Source organism: Electrophorus electricus, chromosome 25 (assembly GCF_013358815.1).
Source record: "Electrophorus electricus isolate fEleEle1 chromosome 25, fEleEle1.pri, whole genome shotgun sequence".
Classification (NCBI taxonomy): Eukaryota; Metazoa; Chordata; class Actinopteri; order Gymnotiformes; family Gymnotidae; genus Electrophorus; species Electrophorus electricus.
This window is the reverse complement of record NC_049559.1, coordinates 2,048,326-2,060,000: the sequence shown is the minus strand read 5'-3', so window position 1 is coordinate 2,060,000 and position 11,675 is coordinate 2,048,326. Positions and strand designations below refer to the sequence as shown.

The 11,675-nt window shown below is 44.1% G+C and overlaps 1 protein-coding gene and 1 long non-coding RNA gene across 2 annotated transcripts; both read left to right on the top strand.

Annotated features, from left to right (window-relative positions):
* The first annotated feature begins 3,878 nt into the window (after positions 1 to 3,878).
* Positions 3,879 to 4,520, top strand: LOC118240805. Its single transcript, XR_004775644.1, has 3 exons — positions 3,879 to 3,974; positions 4,261 to 4,298; positions 4,490 to 4,520. It is a non-coding gene; the product is annotated as an uncharacterized LOC118240805 (long non-coding RNA).
* A 1,668-nt stretch (positions 4,521 to 6,188) lies between these two features.
* On the top strand, positions 6,189 to 11,411 carry gpr45 (G protein-coupled receptor 45). Its single transcript, XM_027022107.2, has 3 exons — positions 6,189 to 6,471; positions 8,742 to 8,875; positions 9,163 to 11,411. Exon 3 carries the CDS (start codon positions 9,233 to 9,235, stop codon positions 10,379 to 10,381), a length of 1,149 nt encoding a protein of 382 aa, XP_026877908.2. The 5' UTR covers positions 6,189 to 6,471; positions 8,742 to 8,875; positions 9,163 to 9,232; the 3' UTR covers positions 10,382 to 11,411.
* The last annotated feature ends 264 nt before the right edge of the window (positions 11,412 to 11,675 follow it).

The following is an 11,675-nucleotide window of genomic DNA, read 5'->3' as shown; positions in this document are numbered from 1 at the left end:
CATGTCATATATAATTGTGCATAAAACATACATAAGACAGTAGTGGGTAATGTTTAACATGTGCATTTTTGCTGGTTGTGAGACACATTGTGCAGTCGCTGCTCCCATGTTAATTAGCACTGTCCCCTACTGGTCTCTTAGCTGAAAACCACCCTACACAAATGCGGAGCAAAGTGAGGACTGAAAACATCACACTGGACCTTCAGCACTGCTGCATTTTGTTTGACACATGGTTTAGAAAATCAATCATTAATTCTGTGATTTGGGGACTCGTGGGTGTGAAGAGCACATGTGAATATGCATTACTGAGGCTCGGGTGACACCCAGGGCGGATGGATGCCTTTACCGCAGGACCCATCGCGAGCGTTCTTCACGACTTCAAACAGCATTTTCAACACTACTCGGCTAAATCACTGTCTCCTTCGACCTGCTCAACAATGCTCTGTCAATGCTGGGGTTTATAGCTGAGTCCATAAGGGATAAATCACATTTAGGCGTGACAGTGGTGTTCAAAAGCATCTATTTATCCCTACCTCTGGCCACAGCATCTATGAGTAAATAAGACTCAGTGAAATGCCCAGTAAAGGGGAGAACTACTTTCACTAAGCTGGTGGAATAGGAGTGTTCGCCTTTTAACAACAGCTTAAGAGAGTTCTGCCTGTACTGCATGTCACCTCCGAACACACGGGTGTCTCATGCATGTACCACTGTTACTGAGGTTACACTTTTTACACTGTGTCTGAGATCATGGGCACCTGATTCAGTATGAACATTAGGGGCAAATTTGGGGTGGCTGAGATACAAAGGAATTTTCCTTTCACTACCATTTCAGTCAGAAAATACTGCTTACCCACAGACGCTTGTTTTAGTGTTTAAAAGGCCCAGCACAGAATCCAGCATGTTTCATAACTGAAGTGAAAAAGGTCTCCTTCATGAACGTACAGTCACTGTTACCACTTACCAATACTAGAGACTTGAATTACTCAGCAGCAGGTGGAGGAAATAAAACACGTTTGGCTGAGGATGCACCCAATAAATGCTGTGATTTTCAGCAAGCAACAAACTACTGAATGACTATCTAGCCAAAGCCACTGGCACTGGAATACATGATGGATAATGAGGATCTACAACCCTTTACAATAATTCACTAAATATTACTTTAGTAGAAATGTTACATATTTGTCAGGTTATAAATAGATTATAATTTAGACCATAAAATGTCCCAGAAAAGCACTCTACCTAACAAAACATCAAGAAATACAGCTATATATTTGGCCTTTAGTGGTCATTTTGATTTTAGGTTCTTTTTTCAAACAATTTTAAATATTGAAATCACAAGTTCACTTAAAAGCATCACTTTCATTTATGAATAAAGCACTGTGTTTTGCATGAATGTATTTATTTAAATTGGGCTATTCAGTTCATTCATTCATAAAAACACTGTTGCAACAAGCCTGTAGTTCAGAGTAGTACAACATTAATGAGAATCAGAATGTTTAGAGAAACTGGGGACACCTTTTCTTAGATCTTCTATCAACCTGTGCATATACAGTCTATGGGTATATACTATATGTACATACAGTCTATGGGTATATACTATATGCATATACAGTCTATGGGTATATACTATATGTACATACAGTCTATGGGTATATACTATATGTACATACAGTCTATGGGTATATATTATATGCATATACAGTCTATGGGTATATACTATATGTACATACAGTCGATGTGTATACATGTATATACAGTCTATGGGTATACACTATATGCCTATACAGTCTATGGTATATACTATATGCATATGCAGTTTATGGGTATATACTATATGTACATACAGTCTATGTATATCTATGCATATACAGTCTATGGGTATATACTATATGCATATACAGTCTATGGGTATATACTATATGTATATATAGTCTATGGGTATGTATGTATATACAGTCTTTATGTATATACTATATGCATATATAGTCTATGGGTATATAATATATGCATATATAGTCTATGGGTATGTATGTATATACAGTCTATATGTATATACTATATGTATATACAGTCTATGGGTATATAGTAGTCTATGGTTTCAGCTCCTCAGACTCACTACTTCATGTAAACAACTACATTAGCGTTATACACTCATCCAACACCACAATCATCAGTCTAAATGATGAACAGCTTTATTAACCGTTAAATCAATATCTGTATGTAAGTTCTGTCAATATATGTGCTTTCACTAATATCCTTCTTTGTTTATTTTCCTAGCGTATCATTTCTGCATAAAGAGAGAAGTGTTCAAACGCTTGAATTTCTGCTGCGCTAACACTAATGCTCGCTGCACTAATCTATTAATTACCGGCAGCTGTGAGTTTGACGACTTAGATAAAGAAAGAAAGAAAAAAACAGAACAAAACAAAAATTGGCATGTTGGAGCAGGAAAATCACTAAACTGTCCCGGACTCTGGCCACAATCTGGAATCTGATCCCTGAACTAGTTAACGTTAGCCATTCTAGCTACGCTCGTTTTGCAAAACAATACAATTGTTTATAGTCAAATCAATCGCGATTATTCATGACAGTTAGTCAAGGGATATAGTACGTACGTACACACACACACACACGCCTGCAGCTGCTAAGGCTCGCGCGCTAAATGCGGCGTTGTGTCTTGCTCGCGCAACGCACAAAATGGTTCAGCAAAGAGCGAGACATCTTCACTCTCTCGAGCAGATGCTTTGTTTGAGTGTGACAGTTCATGTAACCCCGTATTATTTTGAGAGTTATTTAACGCTCCTCTTGCACTCGTTTCTTTAAGTCATTTTTTCCTATTCAAATAAAAAGTTGGGGGGGCAAAAGCGTACGCGCGCCCCCTCTAAGAGAAGTGGAAGTGCACGAGCTGCACTTGCGCGTGTCGGAGATAATGGTATAATCCTATTCTATGCAATACACTTTGAAATAAATCCACTTTAGAGTTACTTGTCAATGCATATAAAAAGCAAATCAACAGTTCAGCCTTTTCATTTAAACTATTAACAGCGAATATACAAGAAACAGTGAAATTAAAAGTTTTTAAAAAGGTCAGCGTACAAAAAGCACTTAATCACTTGGCTGTTATGTGTACAAATGATTGTGTTTCAAAAGTGAAGGCCTTGTATGTGGTCACTGGCAAATGCAGCAGTTTGAAACGCTTCTAACCCAACAAACACTTGGGATGCAAGAATAACCAACCTGGGCAGCCACGGTGTTTGTTGAATGGTGAATTACTCTCAGCATGAAGGAATCAGCATGCATTCGCTTATCAGCCTTTAATCAACCATTCAATTACCGAGCCGAAATATCGCCCCTAATTGATCTGGCCTGCCGATTTGTTTCGATTTCTCGTTACCTCGAGTCGTTTATCCCCTTGCTAATGAATGGACTCGTTAGGAGGGGGCGTGCATAAGCGAAACTGACTCTGAGCGTGGAGCTGCCAGATGCGGAGTGGGAGAGACAGGGCCGAATGTTAAAACAGCAGGCAGTGTAATGGGCACCTCGGCGTTGGCGAGGCAGGCAGGAGAGTGGGCACCTGTCCATTAAGCCCCACTGTGGGTAGGGGAGATAAGTGGACTGGCCACGGTGGAGTTTCGCGCGGACGGCTGCAGCTGGAGGCAGGCGCGCGCGTGGGCGCGCGCGGGCGAGGTGAGGGTGCACACAGAGCGAGGCTGCAGAGTAGATGAAGGAAGAGATGCACTACCATCTTACTAAACGGGGCCACATTCCTCTAGTAAATCTTCATTTTTAGAGCTCTCCAGTCACCTGGGCCTGCAGTATCTTTGACACAGGCGGAGCTGTGCGTGTGAAACATTGATTCCTACTTCCGAAATAGGTTCACGAAGCTCCTGGGTAAATCCTAGGGGAAGGTGTATCACACTGCTGAGACTGGTTTAGAGCAAGCCAAGTACACCACAAAGCTTTCTGGTGTATAGGTAAGGCATTTCAAAATGACTGGATTAGACACAGAAGCAATTATTCACATACAGATTATTCCCAGTCACTGATTTAATTGCGCTGTTGTGAACATATTTATCCAAATAGAATAACGCAATCAGAATAACAATCGTCATCTAGCCTATTTGTGTTCCATTGTCTGAAAACCGATAGAAAGTAGATTTTTATGGAAGGAATTTTATTCTGTTTGGTTGACTGGTTTTTACTCTGTTGGTCGGAACTTGGTCAATGTAGTAAGGTGAGAAATATTCATATTTCTTTCAGCTGGCGGACTGTGGAGTCATTTCACAGGTAGTACACAAGTTAAGAGACGCTATCGTGAGCTTCTGGGTTCAATCTAGTTCATGATATCAGTCCCAAGTGTAGCACTATTTTACTATTCTTAATTTAATTGGAACATTTTAAAATGGCATCCATTCCATCCACTGCAGTATCGATAGTGCTCCACCTGTAGCCAGTCTGTCGTCTTAAAGATTGAGACTTTTTCCTTAAGGAGAGCGGTGGAGGATCAGAGGACGAATTGGAGCGAACATGCGAGGAATGCTGGACAAGGAGGTGAATTGGGCTCTCCGTTTGCACTGCCTCCCGACGGGGTCTGCATATGTGCATGCTCGAGGTTCAGCGCGAGCGTAGCACAGCGCTTGCTGGGCAGATCTTTAGGCGGAGCCGTCTGCCACTTCGCTCCGGGACTTCATCTCGCACGGATCGGTTGGCATGCGAGCCCTGTACCTTTACTATGCATGCTTCATGAAATAAAATCACATTTCCTTTGATGGCCTTTCGTTTCGCTCGTGACTGGAAACGCTTCATTTGAAGCCGTGCGCAGGGCTCGTGCATTCAACTTCTCCTGCGTAGTGTCACCAAATGGGTTACGCAAGATACGAAAAAGAGCACACACCTCAACGATGGATGTTTTGGACCTACCAAGCCTGGTACACTAAGACTAGTCTCTGCTTTGGCAATATTGACATCTACTGGCTAAAAATAAAATGGCATAATAATCTTGTAATCAAAGGTTCAGAAATTAAGAAATTCAACAACATAGATCCGTGAGAGCCGATAAAACTAAATAAAGTATAAAGCACTTGTCAGATTTTGAAGTCATAGTATTAACAAAGGGTTAGAAATGTCCTAAAGCGCGGAGGGCATGAGAGCATTTTGCACAAAATCCGGTTCTCTTTCTCCGATGTTGCTGTTCACAACACGCAGGATTTTGCTTTAATCTGATTCACGTTTAGTATCGTCCTAAGCCCCTCCCCTTACACGGCCCTTCTGTTTGTGAAACCGATCAGTTAAATTCCGATATAAGCGCTGGTCTCACCACCACGGAAAACTCCGGCAGCAAACTGCAAGTGGCGCGCAAGCTATGATTAACCATGCACCTGTTAAACACATGACACGCGGTCTGTTATCATCCTTATACAGATGTATAATGCAGACACGGAGCCTGTGATTAAACCTGCAAGAGGATTTCGTTGAACCGCTCAGCGGTCTGATGGTGTGTGTGTGTGCGTGGAAGTACGTGAATCGGCGCACCTAAGAGCGCCCGTGGCACGCCGTTGTCACTAGTCCGTTCACTGCTCGTGCCTGCGGGGCCAAATGGGGACCCGCTCCTTCATGGCTGTTGGTCATGGTCACGTGTCTGTCTGGCTTGACCCACTGACCTTCAAGATCCATGGAACACCAGTATCAAGACTCCCACCCAGCCGGTGGGACAGCGGCTCTTTGGAAATCACTTTATTTCAAACTAGTCGGGCTCTTGCAAGATTTTAGATTTGCACGTGATCTGTATTGTTTTTGCTCTCTAAGTGTGTTGTGGTTTTGGCAGTGTCCCGGTTAAGGGTATTTTTCCCCTCTAACCCATTAGGATAAGGGCGTCTGCTAACTGCCACAATGCATGTAAATGTATCGTGCTGTTTGGGTCACAGAGTGAGCAAGTGGAGTTGGAGGAGGCGCAGGTCTGTACAGAGAGTAGACAGGCATACTACTGGCAGGGCAGATCGAACGGAGATAAATAGTTGCCCAGGTAACGGACATCCTAAGGAGGGCCAGCGGCGCCACAAATACGTGACAGTCATTTATCCACGTTTGAATGAACCTTGCTGTGTAAAACACGCATTTATTCCTCGAAGCAATACATCTGCCCCATTCGTAAGACAGTGCGAGTGAATCTTACATAAAAACGATGCCAAGCGTTAGGGAACGTTTTGGAAATTGCGCGTTATTGGCGTTTTCGCCATTTGCGCTTTAAAAAAAATCATTAGGGACTTTTATCTGTAAGGATGGCGGGTGTGTAATAGCAGCATCTGAAAACGGGACCGAGAGGTGCTCTTGCAGTTTCGCTGTCATATGCTGCTACACGTGAAGTGTCGCAGTCTGAGCGAGATCAGTCTCACAAGGACACAGGACGACTTTTGTGCGTGGTGTTGGGTTTGAAGTGGCAGCAGCCTTACCGCGCGGGCGACGACAAAACAGGTAACGTGCGCTTCGTTTCTTCGCATCGCAAACTCACCCGCGTTTCGCGTCGAATGCCGCGCGCGTAGCACTGAGAGCGCGAGGCAGGCGTACACAGACCGTGAATCCTGGATGTGCTTTGGTGGCAGGACACGATATACACATAAAGTAATGATGCACACGGCCATGATCGCAATTTTCCCAATTTGAGGGGAAGACTGGTAATCCTGTTAATTGGCATGCTATCATTTGGCCTAATTACCGACGTTCTGATGGGGAAGCACTTGTCGTTGCATCCCTAATGAGTCATCTTGCTCTTTACTAATGATCTAGTCACCCTAATGCGCGCTCTCTCTACCACCGAGCGAGCTGCGTTGCTGCCAGAAGCCCTTTCGAACGGAGGTGCCGCATTTTAGGAGAGAACTCGAGATCTTATGAAGAGAAGAAACGGTGTAGAAAACACCGACATGGCGCTGCTAGCTCACTGAGTTCCCAGAGCAAGTTTATGGCAACCACGCTGATACGAGAATCACCACAAAGTGTGTACAGTATTCCACATTCCTCCGTATCCAGTGATTTGAAAAAAAATCATTTTAAAACATCATGGGTAGTGAGTGAAAGAGCACCAGATGTAACACAAATGTGGGCGGAGCCTAAGGGTTCCTGAACATTGAGCGTCACAGTCTGCGGAAGGATACCTGTCTGAGCCCAACGCAAAGGCCGTGTGGCTCCTCGCCTCTCCACAGAGTCAGCTGATTGGTCACTTCAGTCATCGTGGCCTCTGGTATCTTGGTAACAAGCTCATAATGTGATGAAGCAGTGGATTCAAGTGGCTTATTGAATTGATGTTTAAGTGGACCCTGCTGTTTGTGTGTGTGTAAATATTATGCAAACAGTATATATATATTTCATTCTTAAAGCAAAGTGAGTAGCTGTGGTCTCTGACCTTATGTTACGAAGGGTTTGTAGCATAATGTAACTAAAAAGTGTAAGAATGCAGAAAGGATCCTCTGAAGGTTGCGTTAACCTTAACTTCTGTAAACCGGTTAACAGTGGCACACTGAATATGATTATTCACTTCATCACATTTTCCTGCTTTACTAAGTTTACTAAGCATGTCTCCTTAACAAGTAAAAGACAGATGAAGTCGATTTCATCTTAAAAGAAGAAACGGTTTCTTCTTATAGATTCTGTTCAAATCTGTGGACATATGAAAAGAGGGATGAGGCTTGTATGACTACTTTTGTGTGAGATTGTGTGTTGCGGGGTCGCACGAGCATCAGTGTGTGTGTGTGTGTTCAGATTTAATAGGGTCGTACTGATGAGTCTCTGTTTTCTAGATGTGTGTGTGTGTGTGTGTGTGTGTGTGAATTATGCTAATCATCACCCTTGCAAACGGGTGGAGAGCTCTTGAGCTGTGTAATCACTGGCAGACGGGGATCTCGCAGCGGGTGCAAACCTTTCCTTCAAACCAGTCGCCATTTGGAAGGGTCTGGCCTGTTACAAAACCCTGCAGCTCGATGTTCAGCAGTCGGCCAGCCCACCGCCCAGTGCAGTGAAAGAAAAACACCTATTTTCCAAAAATACATGAAGGGTTGTTACTGCAGTGTATGCTCAGGAAACCTGCCTCTCCTCAAATTTCTTCAAATTGTGTCACTTTTTCACAAGATAATTATTTTCACTGGATATGTTTGAGAGGATAAAACATCTTTTCTGAATAACTAAAAGAGACATTGAATTCACTAATATTTCATTTTTACAACATTTAAGTTAATTAGGACTGACTTGTCTCCTGGAATTCTAGTGCATGACCAAGGTAAAGGCATATTCAGCACTGAAGCAGTCATTCATGATGGGTCATAGTTGCCATGCAAGGCGCACATGGCAGTGTTCACCATAGCAGAAGATACCGTGTGGTTGCCATGGAACTGAAAGCCTGGTTGCTAAGGTAGTGGTGTCTGATACCTCACAAGCTCCTAAGAAAAGGGTGCAGTATAGAGTTTTTGACAATGTACTTACCAAATATTAAAACTCAAAATCTTTTTCACCATAGCAAATATCACTGCAACCTCTAAGGTGATGAGATCATGGCATGGAAAATTATTCATACTGACTGCGCTCCATGTGAGAGCCTGATGAACAGTCAAAGGTTTATTTCACTGGATTTCCACATAACAACGCAAGAGGCAAAATCCCGGTGTCTGATTTCCTGGCTATTAATCCTAGAAACCTTAACAGGTCCGTCCTCACAGGCAAGGCTAAAATGAGCTTTACATTTGCATGTTTTACAGGTTCTGGGATAATGACATGCGTATGAGAGGGAATCTTGATGGATTCTGTTGAACTTCTCCACAGCGTTAACCATGCACGCTGTCCCTAGCAAAGAGAAAACTTCGGTAACCATGGCAACTAGAACATCCAGTGGGTGAGTATACTTTGAACATTTTTCTTACGTTTAAAATGTAAAACTGGGTTGCTGTTAGTTTGTCTGGGATGTTTCGGCCCTACTAGTCAGTCACAGTACTTATGAACATACAGAATGCATCAGTGTTACAGATTCTCTGTCTACACGCCATGTCTCCTAAATGGTATTTCAGAACTTGTGTTTAAAACTTTCCGTCTTTTGGGGGACATGATACTGTTGCACAATGTAGCTGCAAATTATTTACCACATAAAATGTAATGTACTGCCTTAAACACTCTTGTTTTTAGGTTGCTTCAGCTAAAGAAACACAGATGGACTGCTAAGGTGACCATGGTGGAGGATTAGAGACATGGACTGATGTTGAAAACAGTTGACATGTCTTGGTGTAATGCTAGCACGCTAGAAGGGTGTGACCTGCTCGAGCCATTAGGGGCAGAGCTTCAGGAGGTTGAGCCCAGTCTCATGCCTGCCGTGCTTAGGGTGGCACTGGCTGGCGTCATGATCTTCATGATCACAATTGGTTTCTTCGGCAACGCCATCGTGTGCCTGATCGTCTACCAGAAGCCGGCGATGCGCTCGGCTATCAACCTGCTCCTCGCTACGCTGGCCTTCTCTGACATCATGCTTTCGTTGCTGTGCATGCCCTTCACTGCCGTCACCGTGGCAACAGCGGACTGGAGTTTTGGCCCGGGCTTCTGCCGAGCCTCGGTCATGCTCTATTGGCTGTTTGTCTTGGAGGGTGTGTCCATCCTGCTGATCATCAGCGTAGACCGTTTTCTCATCATCGTGCAGAGGCAGGACAAGCTCACCCCCCATCGGGCCAAAGTTCTGATTGCAGCATCATGGGTTCTGTCGTTCTGCGTGTCCCTCCCATCCCTGGTGGGCTGGAGGACAGCCAGGGAGGTAGAGCGGACCCCCCATTGCATTCTGGGATACAGCGACTCCCTGGCAGACCGGGGCTATGCGGTACTGTTGGCAGTGGCCGTTTTCTTCGTGCCGTTTAGCGTCATGCTGTACTCCTATGTGTGCATCCTGAACACGGTGCGGAGGAATGCCCTGCGCATCCACAATGCTGCCGCCGAAGGTGGCGCCGGCCTCAACCATGTCGGCAAGGTGGGGCTCGCGGGTCTGCAGCGCCCCCCGCAGGTCACCGTGGACATGAGCTTCAAGACCAGGGCCTTCACCACCATCCTCATCCTCTTCGTGGGGTTTTCCGTGTGCTGGCTGCCCCACACGGTGGTCAGCCTGCTGGCCGTGTTCAGCCGCCGGTTCTGCTTCAGCCCGGCCTTTTACCCGGTGAGTGTGGGGACGCTGTGGCTGAGCTACCTGAAGGCAGTCTTCAACCCCATCATCTACTGCTGGAGGATTCGCAAGTTTCGCCAGGCCTGTTTGGACTTCGTGCCCAAGACGTGCAGGTTCTGTCCTAAGGTTCCGGGCCGGAGCCGTAGGCGCATAAGACCAAGCAATATTTATGTGTGTAGCAGTGAGACCCAGTCTTCCGTTTAGGACTCGTGTGTTAATATACTTAGATGTCAAGTTAAAGCCGTGATACTGTGTTCATCTGAAAGACACAGATGCCAGTTGTTCTGTCCTTTATACTTAATTATCAGGACATTGTGTAGTCTGTGTAGTCTAAACAGTGATTGTGAATTTGAAATCAGGAAATCCTGACAAGCAACACACGTGAACAAATAAATCCATCTGTTGTAGTTCAGTGAAAGGATACACAAAACATTCACATCATATTTCGCCCAGTTCACCAAGACGACACGTGCAGATATTTCTAATCCAGGGTCATGCTTTCTGGTCATTTCCTGTTAAGTAGCTCCAGGCAAATACAGCTGTTGACTGTAAACTGTTAGCTATTAGTGAACAGAAAACTACAATTTTTTAAAAATCACTTTTTGTCGGTAATATGGTGGCATTGAACCCTGTGGTTAAGTGTATGCGTACGGCACGTAAGCTGCACGTTCCCAGTAGTGCCGTTTTGTTTCCTTGCCTCATCTGCTGCTCTTTTTTGCAACTCATCTCATTCTCTGGTTTAACTACTGGCCTAAGGAGACTTGTCAAGGAACTGAAAATTTCCCTCGGATGTCTTCTTTGGCAGGAGGCATGACGGGTTTCTCAAGTGTATTGTTAGCGGAACAAAACGGCATCGTTGAACGACATGCGTGTGTGAAGATCGCGTCTAAATGCCGCCCGGTTTCCGTACGGAGAACATTTGCTCCTTCTTTCCTCACCCTTTCACTTGGAAACTCTGAGGTAAATGACAAGGAGATGAAATGGGAAACTTTTGGGATGCATCCAATAAATCAGATTTGATTTCTAGTAAGCACACACTCTGTTTGCCAAATAGGTAAGTTGCTCTGCATAACGGTGTCTGCCAAATTATGGGAATGCAATGAAACACCTAGTATTCCTTAAACGTTGCTGAAAAAGAACCTTCTAGTTACTGAATGACTTTTTAAAGGTTATTTGTTTGTGCAGCGTTAACGCAGTGGTTAAGGTAAATTGCTTTTAATTGGGAGGTTGTTGGTTCAAGGTGCCACTCTTGGGCCCCTGAGCAAGGCCCTTAACTCTCAATTGCTCAAGTTGTACTCAGTCATAATTGTAAGTTGCTTTAGATAAAAGTGTCAGCTAAATGTAAATGTTTGCATTTTGTCAGTGTCTCATTAATGTTGTTAATTATGTGCAGCACTGAATGTGTGTTTTCCACATTTTTTTTTTACCTTAGGATCAAACATCCTTTCAGAATTTCCAATAAATACAACATTTGAAATCTGTTTGAATTCTGTTTTTT